Here is a 20,173-nt window from a genome sequence, read left to right on the forward strand (position 1 = left end):
AGCAGGGACGTCTTCAAAAGCATTTAAAGAATTAAAGAGGGTGTAAAGAGGTTTGCTTTCTTTTCCACGATTCCATAAAGAAAGTGAGGTACGACGCAGTATAACGAGACAGTTTCGTTGCTAAATGAACGGCCTCGACGTTGCACCTCGGGCTCACCTTGCAGATCTTGTACAGCGAATCCTGTCCGTCGCCGTCAGAGTCCTTGAAGTAGTCGTGGGCGGGAAACGTGCGGTGGATGTCGCGGGTGATGACGCCTTCCTGAGGCGAGTCCTGCAACACAGACACAGGTTACACGGTTTACAAATGTGACAAAGCCGGAGTTCATTCATTCATCTTGTGTAACCACTTGTCCTGTGAAGGGTCACGGGGGGGGAGCCTATCACAGCACAGCTAACACAGAGACACAACCATTCGCACTCACAACTACAGCCAATATAGAATCACTAATTAACCTAACCAGCATGTCTTTGGACGGTGGGAGGAAGCTGGAGAACCTGGAGAGAACCCACGCACATACAGAGAGAACATGCAAACTCCAAACAGAAAGGCCCAGTCGGCTCATGGATTAGAACCCAGAACCTTCTTGCTGTGAGGCATCAGCGCTAACCACCGTCCCACTGTGCCGCCCCAAAGCCAGAGTTCATATTTCAGATTTTATTTGTAGGTTAAATTGGAATATCAAAGCAAGCAAATGCATTCCACTCAACTCATAACTGACAGTATCAGTTCACCGCTAGATATAAACTTAAAACGCGCTGCTGGGTCATTGCGTTTGTGTGTGTTTTAGTGTTTGTCCCTTTTTCAGCTGCAACAACAGTCCCCAGGCCTCAGTCACTTAGTCTGCGCTGTCTAATCCACAGCCACCGTAGTGTACTCACACATCCAACATAGTTGCTTGCTTTGCAATGTGCTTTTCACTCATGAACACACATACATACAGACACTCTGCTATTTCCCTGTCACTTTTTTTTTTTTTTTTTTTATATGCACATTGTCTCTCTCACACATCCACACATCCACACATCCACACACAGTGCAAACACTACAAGAGAGAGGACTGGGAGCACAGCATTCTCCAGCAGCTCACTGTAAGCTGCAGATAAACCAACCCTGAGCCTGACTGGCCTTGATGTGTGTTTGTGTATATCAGAGATAGAACGGGAGAATATGTGCGAGTGAGAGAAAGTCGGCGAAAGAAAAACATTTTTTTCTTGCTTCTTTTCTCTTCTGGTTTCTTGGCAGTGGAGAGAGACGGAGAAAAAAGGGAAGGAGTTTAAGTTAAAGTAACTTAACAGGGAGTGGGCCTCATGTTTGTGGTAAACAGGTGGTGAAAGGTTGTGGTCTGGAAGTCAGCGACTCGATGAAGAAATGAAAGCCCAGCAAAGATCTCTAAATAGGCTTGAATGGCCATAATACTGATTCAATATACAGATTGTATGACAGAGAAGATAAAGACAGAAGACTTTTAAAAGTCTTTTTGGGATGTCCAAGCAGCCGAGGTGTTAAGATGTATTACCATCTAACTCCAAATGCCCTAAAACATGAAATAAGAGATTGAGGCATACGCAGATCAGCCAGAACATTAAAACCACTGACAGGAGAAGTGAATAACATTGACCATCTTGAGATAATTCAATTTTCTGCTGGGAAACTTTTGGACTTGACATTCATGTAGCACCCACCTAGACCAGACCAAGCACCCCCAACTCAAAGCAATGACACCCCTTGATAGCAGCAACCATCCCCAGCAGGATGCAGCCTGACACAGGCACACACACAAACATTTTAGGAACATCTCAAGGTATTGACCTGGCCTCAAAATTCACGAGATCCCAAACTGATCAAGTATCTGTGGGATGATCCACAGAGGCCCCTCCCCTCAACCCATAGGACCAAATGTCCCCCACTAACAACATTCTGTTGCCAGACATCACAGGACACCCCTATGTCCATTCTCTGATAACTCCCAACTGTTTTGGAGGCACAAGGGAGACTTACACAATTGTAGGCAGGTGGTCATAACGTTATGCCTGATCGGTGTAAGTAAGTGACTAATGCTATACCCTTTTAATGACTTTGGGAAGCCCATTTTTTGTGCCCGTTTGCAGCAGGGTACACAACTTGCCTAACTGTACAGTCGTATCCAAACCTTTGCACACAACTGTATATTTGTTTTAAGTTAAACTCATAAACTTTTCTAGTTTTCAGTTTATAATTTAGACTTTAAAAACACATTTTAAATCTCTAAACAGCCACGACCAACAGCTTAACACAGAATACTAATTGTTCCTAATAAGTGATGCGTGTCAAAAAATAAGATGGTTCCCGAACGCATGTGAAATCACCGCAAACACAATTATGCACACATTATATTTACCACTACTGTACTACTGCTGACGATCAGCTAAATATAATTCCTCGTTTACCACGCTGCCAGAATCCCACAATACCCTTATTTTACAAATGCATACATATGGTTTAAGTGCTTCGTATATACATATCCACCGCACGCATACGCATCAAAAGGGTTTGATAGGAGCTGCTGTCACAACTGTGTGTAATGCTTTAATGAGATTTGTAGTGTGGAGGAGGTGTGTCGTTCTGTGTATTATGTGTTGGAAATGGAACTAACGGTTTTACATTATGCTCTTGCTGCAGCAACAACAACGGAATAAAAAAAAAAAAAATGCAGCTCTGCTGGATTGACAGTAGCGTTGTAATTTATATATTTATTTATTTTATTCACCTTTTTCTTACATGTTGACAGTTTTGCTCAAACCTGAACACAAAACTATCTAAATGAGAGATCACTTACATTTTAAACTTCATACACAATTCACAAAACGACTTCACTGCTGTGCCATGACATCTGAAATACAACAGAAGTACGACTGCAATGCACACTCATCTGAAAAGGCATCCGCTAAAGCTAGCAGAGGAACGGTCTAAATCCTCTGGAAAAAAAAATTAACAATTTCACCAAACGTCCTGCGGTAACAGAGAGAAGGAGGCTGTACATCAACTATTTACTGGTGAATTTTATTGTCTAAGTTATTAGACTTATAGCTGCTAAGAAAAGATAAATGCTACCGATGGTGGTGAGCTGCTGCCTGTTTTTATACAGGCTATACATACAGTATCTGCAGCGCACAGTATGTAGCACATGAGCTGTCTGTTCTCAGTGTCATGGTTATATGAGCATAAAAAATTTTTTTTCAGATGCTTAGATGGCAATTCATAAGAGTGATAAAAAAAAAGTTCATAAGAGTGTTAAAAAGGGATAACAGTTAATTTGTTCTATGTCAAAAATGTTAAAACGACAATCGATCAGTTGTTCTGTGTTCGTTTGTTTTGGCCTTCCAGTCAGTGGCGAATGTGCAAGACGGCAGAAGGCTGTTTTTTCGCGGTATTGTGATTAAAGTTGATGGCGAACGAAAATACACATTGAAAGAAGGATAACGTGTCGTGTTGGAGTCGTTTCTTCACATTTTTCTTTACCCTTTTCCCCGGTATCGGGGTGTAACATCAGCGTATGTATTCAGGTCAAGAATATAGATTTTACTGATGCAAAGCACTACTTTCTACTGTGTTTGTATCAGCGAGTAGTCGATGTCAACTTTAACCACATAACATTCGACTTTAAAACATCTGAAGTTGCGCGACCCTTACTGTCAACAACACACACAGCAAACTATTTGTTAAGAACTATTTGACCGGCCCTGCACACATCCGTGGAGCATGATCAATTCCCAGCGGAGTGACTCCAGACTGCAATTCCCCAGATAAAAGTTTGCCGGTGGGCGAACGTGGGCCGGCATCCAGGTTACTTCGGCATGTGAACTGTTGATTGAACAAACCAAGAAATCTGAAACACCAAACTGGGTTTTATTAAACTGTGATGCACCCCTACTTACATCAAACCTCGACACTAATAAACTAAAACCCCATGCCCTTCCTATATTCAGACCTGATTTAATCGAATGCCAATGACAAGGTGAGAAAGTGTGGAAATGTCCCCTGCAGTTAGTGGACGCTGTCCCCACTGCAGGGAGCACACCACACTTCTATTGTGTGCGTGCGTGCGTGCGCGTGGTTTTTATTTTATTTTAGAAAGACAACTGCTTAATTAATTGCGCCGTGAGTAAAAACATTACTTTTAAAGTGTTTATAGACCATTGATTAATGGATTACTTTTTCATTACTTATTCCTCCTTATTAACGGACACATTTATGAGGCTGTAATTACCATGGCAACATCAGCGAGGACCAGCAATAATCTGGCTGGCAGTGAAAGTTGTAAACACTTTGATTTAATAAACCATGCGTGCCTCTGCTAATTAACAGCCTCATTACTCAAAAAAACACCAAAAAAAAAAAAAAAAGAGGAGAGGACGTCCTCTATGCTGCCTAATCTCTCTTCCTTCTCGTCTTCTATCCCTTCTTCCTCCACAGTTTTCTTCCTGCGTAGTTTCTTTTCTCTTTGAATTCCTTATTCCTAGCTCATTTGTTCCATTTTCCCTCAACTCCTCCTCTTCCCTACTTTCACATTCTCCTCTATTTTCTACTCCATTTCTCCTGCAACTTCATTCTTAACCGTTTTCCCCGTGTCATTCTCCTTCCATGATCTACTTCATTTTCCTCTTTTGTACCTCCACGTGTCCCCCTCACATACGCTTTCCCTCATCTTGTGTTCGATTCAAAAATCAAACACTCGAGAGACATTTAAGCCCCGTGGCGTCAAGCGCGCAGCCTCACTAGACGAGCAATTCTTCTGACAGTGATAGATCTCATATTTCATGCACCGGTGTGTTTTCCTTTCTGTGAAATTAAAATTATCCCCGTCTTATCTGTGATACTGTAGTTACGGCAGGAAAGCAGAGACAGGCGATCACTCTCTTCGACCACTCAAGCATGTGCGAAGTTTAATTCCACAGAGCAGCAAGCGACAACAACGTGACAACAACAAAAGATCACACTGAGCTTTCTACTCAAAACTGCCATTGTTGGAGTAATTAAGAAACTGGAAACTGTATTATTGTAATATCTAGTATGATGTTTCATGTATAACAAAGCTACAGCTGCAGTTGTCTCCCTCCCTAACTGCCTCCAAAGGTGGTTTTGCTTTATAGAGGACAGTTGCCTGAATCTTCTCTTGACCTGAGGAGACCTGTGTATACCTTTTACTGCTAAATGCCAGTCGGAGCTCGCAGCTCTTTGATCTCTGCAGGGAGGATAAAGCATTCAGGCAAAAACTACGACCTCATCAGCAGAATGAGTTCTCCGTCACAGCGCCCCAGTTCAGCTTTACTGATGTGTACCATTGCATGAATATGAAACAAAGTCGTGTTCATCAACCTATAACCTCAGTTCTATGAGCACAGGTGTGGAGCCCTCTAATAGGTTCCCCTCTAATCACTGCACTGAAAGGAACATGTCCTGGATCAGTACTGACAGCACCAACTGCATCGACGTCTGTCAATCCCTAAGAAATAGTCAGTGGACAGTGTCTTCACATTTATATTTATACACCAATCAGCCACAACATTAAAACCACTGACAGGAGAAGTAAATAACATCGACCATCTTGTGACAATTCAATTTTCTGCTGGGAAACTTTTGGACCTGGCATTCATTGGTGTGGATGTTACTTAGACATGTAGCACCCACCTAGACCAGACCAGACACCCCCACCCCATAGCAATGACACTCCTTGATGGCAGCAACCATCCACAGACACACACACACAAGATTAACAACTCAAAAAAACATGAAGAACAGCACAAGGTGTTGACCTGGCCTCCAAATTCACTAGATCCCAAACTGATCAAGTATCTGTGGGATGATCCACAGAGGCCCCTCCCCCCAAAGGCCCACCCACTAACAACATTTTGTTTCCAGACACCACAGGACACCCTCAGAAGGCCCATGTCCATTCTCTGATGAGTCACAACTGTTTTCGAGGCACAGAGGAGACCTACACAATATTAGTCATAATGTTATGCCTGATCGGTCTATATATTATGTATTTTGCAAACAGGCTCTTTAGGCTTAATGGGGCAAATCTAAATGTGTTCGCCCACATTGCTATGGTTTGGGCAGAGAGCCCAACACATTATGACACCTCCAGGTTATCATCCTCTGAAACTAGAGAGCGCGTTCGCAGAGTGTGACACAGATAGAAGCAGTGAGCTCAGCAACATCACCGCTATCACCATCACCCAAAGGATCTTCAGCCCGACTATCTCCCCACAACTGCCACAGGTGAATCGATAGAAAAGACAGCCAGGAGGATCCTCAGGCTGTTAGGGATTGTTAGCTTCCAGACAGAAGATCTGAGGCTACGATAACACCGAGGCGGGAGAGGCGGCATCTGAAGAGAAGACAGGGCTCCCGAAAAACTCCACGAAACCGGTACATGCAAATGTCTGGGAGCTGCTGCACCAGAAAGAAGCGACGAGGTTAAAAAGGCCTGTTCGACGGTAAAATAGAAATATATTTACACATATTCATGAGGGTGAGTCAGAAGACATGAACGCAAATATACATAAAAGCAGACATCTGCGCACACAAACACACATGCAATCAACTTTTACTGAAACATAAAAATATCAAAAGAATATACAATATGCTAATACAAAGATGTGAAATACTGTTTCTCCTAGTATCACTGTGCTACATATATGCGGACAAGGCACACACAATAACTTACTATAAATGCTGCAAAACTTTAGATACACAAAAGGTTTGGAACTTTTAACTACGCAGTGGATGCACACTGCTTTTGATATATACAACTGTTATTAATATTTACAGCTACACAAGATAAGTTTAAGAGCTATACAGTGAATGAATATTGTTACAGGTAGATGCATATGCTGACTGGAGTTGACGTGCCCTGTTGTCATGTATACAGAATGAGCATTATTTCCACCAGACTGGCACTGATGACAGTGCAAAGGAGTTCAGACCGCCACAGATGCATGCAGTGCCAACTATCATAAATATATTTATAAAAACTGTGAGGATGTTTCATATCAGCTCGGGAAGTCTCTGCATTTTGCAGATGACATGTTAAATATGGAGGGATTAAAAAAGCATTAGCACAGGCAGGGGGGATTACAGCCGCGCTGTCCACCATCAGTCTGAATCAAACAAACTGTATGTGTGTGTGTGTGTGTGTGTGTGTGTGTGTGTGTGTGTGTGTGTGTGTGTGTGTGTGTTCTTCAGGATGGTGCGTACCCATCAGACTTATCCCCTGGTGGCTTTTACACTGACTGACTGACTGACTGACTGACTGGAGGTGGAAAACAAGACAGAAAAAGAAGAGGGGAGAAGGAGTGGGAGCAGCAAAGAGCAAAGGAAGAAAGGGAAAGAGACACAGAGAGATCACAACAGATAAAAAAAAAAGGAAGTGATAGATGGAAGAAAGAAGCTGAAAAAAAAAAAAACAGAGATAAAGTGAGGGCAGTGAGATATGTACACAGAGGGGAACAAGAGGCTTCCTCTAATTGTAGCCTGGGGGCTTGTTGGGCAGACAGTCCATTACTCAGACCTCACCAACAGGTTACCTACTTAACACAGGCAGCTAAAAATAAAAACTGCTGATGCATCCGAACCTGCACTCCACCTCCACATCTCTCCACATCCAACAGCATCTCATTAAGCACACAGGCCTGACTGGTGGAAGCTGCCACAGGTTCAGAAAGTCAAGAGGCTTTCCTCTGCAGAGAGGGACTGTCTGGAGACACGCCATGCTGCCACGCTGGAGCAACACTCCCGTGGCCATGCAGTCAAACTTTATTTATATATAAATCATATTCTCCAATCCCAGTTTTACTCCATTTATGATGCGCAACGTGCAGCGAGTGGGTTGGCAACAGAAAATGAATCTTTCTAATTTATTTGCATATCAGTTGCGCACAAAATTGCAATTCTAGGCAAGGCGTGTGTGTAATAAGACACGAGAAAAAGAAAGAGCAGAGGCAATAAAACGCCACAGAGATGATAAAATGACACAATTAAAGCACTAAGCTTGCCTTTGAATTAACAGCGTCAGTGAGAGTCTCAGAGCGTCAAGTAAATATTTGTTTTAAAGTAAAGATTTTTCTTTGGTTTAAGACAGAACAGGCTCCGACGGCTGACACTAAGCTGCTTCCGCTGCAGAGACGTAAAAGGGCAGATGCTTAATGTGGGGATGTTTTAAATGTTAATCACTGCCATGGGAGCCGTGCCTTAATTTATATTGTACTTGAAGCCAATGCGAGCAAACACCTGTCATTTTATGATAAAAACAATTCATTCAGAAGCTGGGACAACTGAGCTGACACCAGACTTGTTCCATGTCAAGTGTGCTACTGCAGCTGACAGGTTAGGTACCCTGTCCACTTATTGTTTGTCTTGCTGGCTATTAGGCCTCCACCGGCTTCCTGTCTCTGCAGGGAGGAAAGATGAAACCGGAGGGGAGGGGGCGGGAGGGTCTCCAGGGCCACTGGTCACACAGCTGAGGCTAGCTGATATTCGTGACCACGGACCAAGCTGAAGTCTGCTCATGCTGCAAGCTTCACAGTATCAGGTGGAGAGGTCAAGCTTTTCCACGGTGAAAGAACACCCTACTGTACCGACTCTGGGTGTACTACAGTACCTACGAAGGTGTCCTTAAAAATGAGACAGTGGTGCAGACATGTGCAGCTTAACATAATTCAGTTCAATTCAATTTTATTTATATAGCGTCAATAACAATACAAATTGTCTCAAGACACACAGCAGTATACATTCTATACAGTAGTAGCACAGAATTGCATGACTAGTAGTAGATAGGAAATTAGAGGGCAAGAGCTCTGTGCCAGAGAAAAGAAAGTGGAGGATGCGAGAGAGGAGAGAGAAGAAAGAAGGAGGACATGTGTTTGGTGCCTAGGCCTATAGCAGCATAACTAAGGGATGGTTTAGTCCAGCCCTAACTATAAGCTTGATCAAAAAGGAAAGTCTTAAGTCTGACCTTAAAAATAGAGAGAGTGTCTGCCTCCCAAACCATAACAGTTCAACAGATTTGGGAGGTTGTAAATAAAGATCAGCTCGCAGCAACAACGGTGCTAGGATTTCCAAAATGCTCTTTGTTTATTACTAACCCAACATAGACATTATTATTCTTAACAAGTCTGATAGAAGAAGAAGAATCAGTCCTTTACTCATCCTTCTTGGGGAAATTGTTTGGGCTGCCATTTGTGTAGTGTGTTAGGTGCTTAGGTGTTTGCTCTGGCCACATCACCAGTGGGCAATGCCAACCTGCGACCCAAGATGCTTCTCTGAACACATAGCCCACCCCACGAGGACAAACTCACAGCTACAACAGCACTAGGATTTCTAAAATGCTCGTTATTTATGACTAACCCAACACAGGCGTCAATCTTTTCAAGTCTGATAGCACTACTTCATACTCGTCGTAGGTTCATTAGCAAAATACGTCAAGAAATACAAGGCGCTGTCTGATGACAGTATTCCTCTCGTATCTAGGCAACACAGGTTATGAGATTGTGTTTCCGTGAACTCGAACAACCACATATTTTGCCTTTTGGGTTGTATTCGAACTTATTCCGGGAGGCAACGAGTGCAGATGCCAGTGACCACTGAGACGTTTGACATAAACAGATAAATTGATTTGGTGGGTTTTTGCGGCTCATTTTTAAAACATGAGACATGCTGGGAACAAAGTACAGCGAGGTCAGGAAAAAAAGACTTATGTGTGCTTCACAGCACAAGGTCAACATTTAGCTTTAGAGGAATGAGTCACTCTGTCCATCAGCACCACTGAATCCTGTCAAAATGTCCTTGAGCAAGATAATGAACCACCTACCTGCTCTCACATTCTCGGGCTCTTTGGATAAAAGTGGTAGTTAAATGCTCTGAATGTAAAAAATGTAAATGCGGAATCTTAGAAGCAGCTCAGTCCTTCTTCTCATTATACCATTCTAGAGAGAGCAGCAGGCTCTCCTGTTACCCTTCTCTTCTGACAGTGTTATGTAACTCCCGGGTGTGGAAGGGGCCCACGGGTGCTGGCTGGTGAGCCCCTCAACAGAAAGGCAGCCACGCTTTGCTAAACCGATGAGGCAGGAGGGAAATATGCCGGGTTTAGGCAGCTGAACACTCAGAGCCCACTAAGTCTTAAAGTGACAGCCCAGCCAATCAGAGATGATGTCGCTAGTGCTAAACCGCTGGAGGCAGCCACCAAGACAGATTGCTGAGAATGAAGCCAAACTGTGTGTAACGAATAATTACAGAAGGACCACAGCTAGAGAGAAAACCTGAATGTTCAACTCAACAACTCCGGAAACTGTCACAAGTGGATAAGACAAACAAACCTATATCTGGAGAGCAACGGCTTCGTTCACTGCGTTTACTTTGCGTGAGGACGCTTCCAAAATTTGTCTTACAAAATGTCACTGCACTCTACAAGTGGGGTTTAGGCTGTTGCGAGATGTTCTCGCACCCTGTTCTCGACACATCAACCAGGCAGAACTTTTTTCTCGTGTGGTGTGCGGCAACTATTCTGTGACTGGTCAGAAATTGGAAGTGGGCGCGGTTGATGCGGGAAAAACGGGAATGCTAGCGGCCACGCTGTGAGCTCCCAGAGGCTAATATTCTCTCCTGGGCAGAGGCCGGCATACTGTGTGTGGGTGCATGCTCAAGGAATGGCGTGATCCGACGGATACGGTCGCCCAAACGACTGGCCGACATCCGGAAATATTAAGAAAAAGAAAAGTGCCTCTCCCACAATGCTTAGCGCATGTGATGTATGCTGCAATGGGTCGGCCTCATGAGGACTTCGGTACTTCAGTTTCTTGTGAAGTATCAATTGGACAAAACAAACTTTTTTCTTGTTCTCGCATCCCTAAGAGTGAGAACACATTTCTTGCTTCTCGCGAGTACTAACAAGCTTCCATATCAAGGCACACAACAGTTTATGGGGAGATTCAAGGTACCGACGCACCAAACAAAACATCAAGAGAAATACAAGCAACAAACGCCGACACTGACGTCGCCTTATGACTCGCCCAAAAAGCTGTACTCGAACACAACGCGACCAAGACTACAGCCAACGGTTCTGCTCATGCATGAAAATAAACATGCATTCACCCCAGCAGGTGGCAGTAGTCTGTATTTGTCAATCAAATGGGGAAACCTGGAAGAGCTACTATTAGCTAGGAGGCTAACACATCTACAAGCCCTCGTACAGAGCTGGCATCTTCTGAATCTGATGCTGATGAGTTGGCGTACGGTTTATTCATTCTAGACGATCATGTCATGAAAATATTAATGGACTTGAATGTTCAGATGAGATGAGGAGGAAAAATGTGCAGTGCCAACGGTGCGGGACAGGTGCTCACTCACGGCCCAACAACGGAAACTGGCCGTCATTGGACTATGTGTCTCACAGTCTTTAGATTCTTATATCTCTAATCTCTCATCAGATTTTGCAGGAAATACAAGATATGAAGCCTTGATTATTTGGGACATGACAAACAAGGGTTAGGGTTAGGGTTAAGGGTCCAGAGTGTGTAAAATTATTGATATAAATGAATCTTGAGACATAAGACTGCATTGCAGAGTTGTATTCATACGCTTTGATGGGGGAAGGGGGTGCTGGAGCCTATCCCAACTGTCATTGGGCGAGAGGTGGGGTACACCCTGGACAGGTTGCCTGTCTATCGCAGGGCTAACAGCTAACCTAACGAGCATGTCTTTGGACGGTGCAAGGAAGCCGGAGAATCGGAAGAGAACCCACACAGACACAGGGAGAACATGCAAACTCCACACAGAAAGCCCCCAGACGGCCGATGGATTCAAACTCAGAACCTTCTTGCTGTGAGGCAATTTAAATAAAAATTTAAAAGTAAGGTTAGCCAAGTTTAGGGCTAAGCATGGCGAGTTCCAACCAAAATGCCACTCCAGCAAAGGATCTTTTTGTCCACTGTATCTCAGCACAACCACAAACAAACAGCACAAAATCTATCTACAAAGGTTGGACACCAGCTTAATGACTCTATCTAGCTGCCGTTCTTAACAAAAGCAGCCTGCAGCATTCAGCTGGTGTGTGAAGTGTGCGAGGTGAAAAAGCAGGGATGAGAGGGTTGCAACAGCTTTAAACCCACACAGGTTTTTGGACTGTAGCAACTAAAGGATAACAGATAAACATGAAGACAAACGCTCTTATTGTTGTCAGGGTAGAGAAATGTGCAACAGTAATTAGCATCATGCCAGTAAAATTCTCAATTAACACCAAGAGTAAATCCTCTGAGGCGGGTGATTGGCTTCCAGTAGGTTTCACAGTACGATTCAGAGCAAAACACACCCCTGAACCTGATGAGAAATCATTACAGTACTGTTTATGTGTTACCCATCTCCATATACTGTCAAACCTAGTTATTGATCCCATTCTCAGGCTCCTTTCTTCGCCTCTTCTCACACCAGCAGAGAGGTGGATCAATTGGATAAATTCAATGCACTTGGACAGCACCGTCTCTGATGGGAATGGAGAAACAAAAGTAAGTGCTGCCCCGCCTGGGCCTGGCTACAGCAGGAGAGGGGACTGGTGCATTATGGACTGTGTGAGAGAACAGTCGCTATGGTGAACCAGCATAATGGTGTGTTAAAGAGCACGTCTGTTGCAGGGCTGCACCCTGGAACTCAAGGAGGCGAGAGCCGACGCGAAGTCAGAAGATTCTCAATGCCGTTTCCAGAAAATGTCTGCTCCCATTATTTGTTCAGTTTAACAATGTATGGAAACGGAGGAGGCAACTTACAGAGCGTGTTATTACAGCTGAGAGACAGAGAGGGAAAATGAGAAGAGAGGGAGCAATGACTTAAACGGCCCGACAGAAAAGGGAAGAGGTAGAGCAGAGTGTCTAAATGAATGACAGCCAGAATATTAGCTGGCTTTTTTATCTTTTGGATAGACGGCAGCTCTTTCAACGGAAGGCCAGGATTGAAAGTGACAAAAAGGCTGCGTTTCGATTACGGAAAGAAAATGCAGAAAAGGGAAAGAGGGAGGGTTGTTGTGTTGTCTCTTAAAAAAAGATGCCGTAAGAGAGAGGATTTCAGCACACGTACACACAACAATATACACAGATCAGGCATAATATTAGGACCACTGTCTGGCAACAGAATGTTGTTAGTGGGGGCCTTTGGGTCCTATGTGTTGAGGGGAGGGGCCTCTGTGGATCATCCCACAGATATTTGATCAGTTTGGGATCTAGTGAATTGGAGGCCAGGTCTTGTCATGTTTTTTGGAGTTGTTCTTAAACCATTTTGTGGCTGCATCCTGCTGGGGATGGCTGCTGCCATTAAGGAGTGTCATTGCTATGGGGTGGGGGTGCCTGGTCTGGTCTAGGTGGGCGCTACATGTCTAAGTAAAATCCACACCAATGAATGAATGCCAGGTCCAGAAGTTTCCCAGCAGAACATTGAATTGTCAAAAGATGGTCATTCATTCATCTTCTGTACCCGCTTATTCCTGTTAAGGGTCGCGGGAGCCTATCCCAGCCGTCATCGGGCGAGAGGTGGGGTACACCCTGGACAGGTCGCCAGTCTATCGCAGAGAGACAGACAACCATTCACAGTCACATGCACACCTACGCCCAATTTAGAATCACCAATGAACCTAACCAGCATGTCTTTGGACGGTGGGAGGAAACTGGAGTACCTGGAGAGAACCCACGCAGACACAGGGAGAACATGCAAACTCCACACAGAAAGGCCCAGTCGGCCCATGGATTCAAACCCGGGACCTTCTCGCTGTGAGGCATCAGTGCTAACCACCTCTCCACTGTGCCGCCCACAAGATGGTCAATGTTATTAAAAAGAGTAAACACAGACTATGGGAACTTCAAGTTTAAGTTATATTACGTCACACTTCTTCTTTTTATTTTTAATATCCTTCTCTCTTCTCCTGTAATCGGTCTGACATTTAAACACACGTTCTTTGTGCGTTGATTTCATTTAGAGAGCTGCCTCTTCCTCCGTTAATATCATTATGGCAGGAACCACTAAGAAGAAGACACGAAGGAAGCACGGAACAAACGTCAACCTTGGCCACTGAGCTCATGAGCAAGGCATTTAAGCACCCTTCCATTCAGTGGAGTGCGGTTTCCTTTTGTTGATCGCTGAGATTGTGCAGCTCAGTAGAAAAATGTGCGTTCAGCAAACCTTTCCTTTCCTCGTCGAGGTGAACACAAAAATGCTTTCTAGGCAATTCAAAGGTTTGCCATTAATTTCCACCGAGGCACCCAATGGATTCTTAAAAAAAAATAATAATAATGGTTTTGAGGAAATCCCATGGGCCAGAATGAGGTATACTGTAAATCCTGCTTGTCAGAAGGTCAGCTCAATTAGCTGCTAATAATAATCTTTTTTTTATATTATTATTATTTTAAATATCAGATTAAACTATAAACTTCCACCCTGAGAAATAAACTCCCAAAATGAGAGATTAATTGAAAGTACTTGTTTCGCGTGTAAAACCGAGAGCGAAAACATTCCACAGAAAGGTGCTAATTCTAAAAGTATGTCAGGCAGAAAACACAGACTGTATTATAACTTCAAAGTCTCGCCTCCAGTCATAACACATCGGGATGCAATAATGACTCTACCTCTCCGCGGACACACCTGGCTCGCACAAAACCCTGCTCGTCTCTCTTCATTTCTGGGGGACGCAGCGAGATAATCTATTGGTGTGATATTCAGAGGACGCAACCCGGTAATTAAAAACCAGCACTCCCCCGTTCCCCCCTCCGCTCCCCCTTGAGGCCTTTGTCCTTGGTTGCTGGCGAGGAAGTTTCTGGAGGCTTCCCTGGAGGGTTGATGGTGGGTGGTGTGTAGAAGAGAGGAGGGGAGAGGAGAGGAGAGGAGGAGAGGAGAGGAGAGGAGAGGAGAGGAGGAGGTGGGGGGGCAACAGCTGGCCCGCCTGGCAGATTGCAAATTCATCTGTCTCTGTATCGCTGCCGTGGCATTTTAATGGTCCGGCTCATTCTGCATTTCAATAAGCCGAGTTGGGAGTGCAGACACATTGCTCAGACAGAAAGCGAAAAAGCTAAATTTCTCATTTCGCTTGCAGTGAAAGTGGTGACAAGCTCGCGGGTTAGTAAAAAAAGACCTGACACAAGAGTAAGCTACATGGTAACAGAGCTGTTATTAGATTAGTAGCTGAGAGGGGGGGGTAACGTCTTTCTAGACTTCTCTTTTTAAAGGACCCGTGTGAGGGATTTGTGGAAAACAATTAGCAATAATGATTAATAATGATGTTTTTTTAAAAGTGTATAATCACCCATGAGTACGAATTATTATCCGAAATAAGCATTTCATACTTACATTTAGAGTCTGCTATGTTTTATTGTGATGTTTCTACAGTTTCCCACAGCAAACACTGGCCCTAGATTGCTTTTCACATTCAGAGCTAGCACCGGGCGAGAGGCGGGCACACCGTGGACAGATCGCCACACCTACAGTCAGTTTAGAGTCGCCCATTAACCTAAGGAGCATGTCTTTGGACTGCGGGAGGAAGCTGGAGCACCCAGAGGAAACCCAGAGGCACAGGGAGAACATGCAAACTCCCAACTCCAAACAGAACCTTCTTGCTCTGAAGCCAGCTCTAAAGTGAGTTCGTCTTCGAACGCTCGACTGTACGCAGACATATAAAGACGTTCACAGGTTATGCGTATATAAAGGCCACTCCGAAACTTTCTGCCAAGGCGTCATCCGTCCTCATCTCCGGTCATGTTACGCCTCTTTGCCCATTTTCCAATTAGCCAGAAATTAGATGGTGTCAAGCACTGAGCTTAAAAAACTGTTTTTATAAATCCTACAGCGAGTTTTTCAATCTCAGGAGCTGTTGGCTTCCTTTGTGCAAACACGTACAAGAGTCCTTCCGTGAACTGGCTGAAGAAGCTCGGGGGTTTGGTTGAATTTTGGGATGCATCATCGGTAGTGCTCCTCTGGCTCACGGGGTGTTTCGGCCTTTCCCACTATCGTCAGAGGTGGCCGCGGCTACAGGGTGATCAGTCCTGAGCCTGCATCCCATGCCCAATTGTTCATGAGAGTCGCCTTGTTGAAATGTTGCTGACATCTCATGGGACTATGCGGGGCAGGGGCGTCCTGTTCCCTGAGTCAAACCTGACTGCAAACCTTTTGGTCTGAAATGTGTGACAATTAGTTTTCTGCAAGTTTCAGTTGGACGAGAAAAGAAATTAGAAGACATTAATTTATAATGTAGGGGATTCTTACGATATTAAGGCATCTATTTTATTGGAGAAAGCTATATTACTCGACAATAATGGATTGACGATTCGTCTGTAAAGGAAGAGACTACAAAGAAAGTCTCTTTTCCAATTCAGAAAACAAGATAACAACAAACCTTTTCTTTGCAATACAATCTAGTTGACAAACTGCAACACCATCCTGTCTTACTCGTCACTGTCCGCCTCGCTGCATTTCCCAAAAACCTCTACAGAGCTGATGCCACTTTCTCTTGCTTACTGGATATTCATTTACGCAGTTACAGTTAATTCATCGCAAAAGGAGTCCCGCGCTTTACCCAAAGTGAACTATGCACGGAAACTCATCCAATGTGCAAAACATGTTGTCCTGTTCCGGCTTGCATTTGGGAGCGAACACTTTGGTGAACTCGGGAGAGGTCAGTAGATAAAGTGCAGCCCCCCAGGTATCTGACATTTTCTGTGTTGTGTTTATTTTTTTTTTTTTTTGACTGGAGGATATGAGTTTGGATCTCTGTTATGTGGGGACAGGAGACCCAGGGGATGACGGCGGCGGCGGAGAGGAGGGGTCAGACGCTTCGTGGCTTCACGAGAGAAAAGACAAAGCGACTTGTGTATGGATTTGTATAAAGCTGTGTTACTTGTTGTGCCTCACATGTCTTCAATACTTGTGTGAAGTACCAAGATTCAAACATGAACGGTTGAGGCCTTCCTTTTTCTTCCTCTTCATGGAAGGGTTGTTATTTTGGAGCTAATGTTAACATCCATTTTAATTGCACCCTATTTATAAACTTCAAATAAACTCTCCGAAACCTTGTTGCTTCTTCAGACTCGGATGAAGGTTTCCATAGCGACACAGCGCCTCTAGAGAGACAATGGAAACGCTCTAACGGCACCGAGGGATAAAGAGCTGGATAGCTGACAGTTTATTGACATACAGATTACACACACAGAATATACAGGGGTACAGTACTGCTAACTCAAATATAAAACACTGTGTGGACGACGTCCACAGAGCGACTGAATTTCAACTGTACAATCTCTGTTTCAACTTCGTACATCACTGTTAAGAATGAGTCAGCCTTTATATACACATATATATAAAAAAAAATGGCCCGAAAAATGTACCATTTCTTTCCTTTTTGAAAACAAAAGCGACACTGAAGTAGTTTCAGATTTAACAGTTGTCACAAGCTCCATTGCCATTTCGAGGAAAACTGTCTTGAAGTGTAATAACATGCTTCAAGCCACAAACACACACAAGATAACAGAGAGAATGCCAGTCGCAGGGAGCTGTAATGACTGTAGGAGAAAATAACTGTTTTAACGCACAAGTATGAGAGAGAACTGCTTGGATGCAACCTGTGACGGCAAACTACACGGACATTAAGTTTCAGTCTGCAATGGGTAATACCAATTATTTCACTCCTGTGCCATCCATCTTTAAGCATCACGTCGACTGGCCATTGAAGACGTGACAATAACAACATGTCGCGTTAGCGGAGGAACGGTCCAAATCCTCTCTACGGCAGTCAGTTAACAACTTCACCAAACAGAGAGAAGGAGGCTGCACATCAACTGTTTGATAAAGTTATTAGACCTTTAGCTGCAGAACAAGGAGAAGGCTTCAGAGAAATTAACCTGGCTGCACTATCCCATCTAACAAGACGCTATGGAGTACTAATAAATGCTACCGATGGTGCTGAGCTGCAGCCTATTTTTATACAGGCTATACATATATGCAGCTCACAGTATGCAGCATGTAGAATATAGATTTTATTGTTGCAAACCATTACTTTCTACTGTGTTTTATTAGTGGCTAGTCTGTGTCGACCTGAGTTTGACCACATAAGAGTCGACCTTAAAAAGTAGTCTTGCCACCCCTATTGCCTACAGGTTGAACATTACAGGTGTAACTCCACATTGCTTGGACATTAAAAGGGTTACAAAAATTTTTTAGAGAAACTTGAATGACTTGGGGGTCGAGGTCAAATAACACACAGCTAATCTAAGCCAGGCGGCATAGTGGTGTGGTGCCTCACAGCAAGAAGGTTTCGGGTTCGAATCCAGGCCGACTGGGGCCTTGCGGTGTGGACATGTTCTCCCTGTGTCTGCGTGGGTTCTCTCCTGGTACTCCAGCTTCCTCCCACCGTCCAAAGACATGCTCATTAGGTTCATTGGTGATTCTAAATTGGTCGTAGGTGTGAGTGTGAATGGTTGTCTGTCTCTCTGTGTTAGCCCTGTGATAGACTACAGACCTGTCCAGGGTGTACCCCGCCTCTTGCCCAATGACACCTGGGATAGACTCCCCCTGCGTCCCTCCAGAGGACAAGCAGTTACAGAAAATGAATGACTGACTGAGACAGACACCAAGGAGACACACAACACTACACACTTTACTTTGTTAAATTCTTCTTTCACTCCTATGCTACGACCCCAACGGGAGAACCAATGCTAAACGCCACTGAGGAGAACTGGCCATATTAGGGATGGCCCCAAGTGAGCTAGTGGACCATTTCTACTAAATAACTGCCTAGCACACAACCTGGCCTGGTGTGCATATATATGGGAAACACTGCCTTAGGATAGAAAGTCAGAAAGCAAGAGAGAGGAAGCAGGAGGAGGAATGAGATACGCTAAGGAGCCAAGGGGGTAATTTGACTGTCTTATGGTATTTAATTCAGCCAGAATGGCCTGAGAGAGAATTAGAGAAGCTGGCGGTACATCTGCTGGCAGCGCTTCAGTACCTGAGGTCTGCGGGGAGGTTAACAATAAAAAAACAGCCTCGTCCTCTGCTGTCCATCAAGGTGTTTGTCTTTGTCCTCTGCGTGTGAACAGCCAGAACAGGAATACTGGTGCAAATTACACCAAATCGAATTACAACGGATGAAAGGAAAGATTTAGAAGATGAAAGATTCAGATGTTCCTCCGGTGGCACCGTTAGAAAAGTGGACTGAAGCTTTTCCAAAGCCGATACTTTATTGAGCTCCTCTCTGTTACAATAAAAAATCCTTTTGTTATGCAGACGGAAGAATGTCTGCAGTGGCGAGCTCAGTTGTCTCACATTGTTTAGAAGACAGGAGGATTTATCACGGTCTGGGACATTGTAAAAATCAGAATCTATTCATACAGAAACTATTTAAAACACGGCAACAGCTTAATTCAACAGATACTACTTGTTGTTTATATATTACAATATCACCAAGTGAATAAGCACAAAAAATGACCAACTTATCTGTGATTTTCTTTAACATATTTGTTTTAATGCAGCTGATAAAAAGCTACGTTTAAGTTTTTAAGCTTTTTTAAATTCAATACATATCGATTGAAATGATTTGGACAAAAATGGTTATTATGACAAATATTCAGCCGCATCTAGAGCTGTTAAAATATTCAGTGCTTCTGATCATGAGGCCTGGGGGGATTGGAAATGCAGGTGGGGAGGGGGCAGGGTGCATTGGCAGGTAATCAGGTTTAATAATCATTGTAGTGGTTCAAGTGAATCGATAAGTCGCTGCTCAGGTCAGGTCCTGGCGTGGCTGCTGTCAATCCTTTATTCTGTCACAGTGTCTTGTCAACTATTTTATTTCTATCCCTTATTCTGTTTCTTGTTTTTTTAACCCTCTACGATTATCAAAACAAAATGTCTAACCACTGAGATTTAAAGTACTTAGCACATTTGTTAGAGGACCTGCCAGTGCTCAATTTTTTTCATATTATCAGCTAAAAATTAAGATATTTTAAATGAGGGGTGTCAAACCCACTTCATACCTACATTTGGAGTCTGAATTTAGAATTTAGAAATGACAGTGAGGACATTAGCTGTCCTTTAAAAAATAATTGCTGTACTTAATTTGTTCTCTAGGGGTTCACGTTGTTTTAGTAAGAGTTGCGGACATCATGTTCATAA

The 20,173-nt window shown here is 43.8% G+C and overlaps 1 protein-coding gene across 2 annotated transcripts in view; it reads right to left on the bottom strand.

The window, feature by feature from the left end:
- rabgap1l (RAB GTPase activating protein 1-like) overlaps positions 1-20,173 on the bottom strand; it is a 124,559-nt gene that overhangs the window by 46,794 nt on the left and 57,592 nt on the right. For both annotated transcript variants that reach the window (XM_084548759.1, XM_084548758.1), the window contains exon 14: positions 158-271. In XM_084548759.1, the coding sequence (XP_084404885.1) occupies positions 158-271 (114 nt within the window). The remainder of the gene's footprint in view (positions 1-157; positions 272-20,173) is intronic.

The sequence above is a fragment of the Chelon labrosus genome, assembly GCF_963514085.1.
Source record: "Chelon labrosus genome assembly, chromosome: 7".
In the NCBI taxonomy this organism is placed as follows: domain Eukaryota; kingdom Metazoa; phylum Chordata; class Actinopteri; order Mugiliformes; family Mugilidae; genus Chelon; species Chelon labrosus.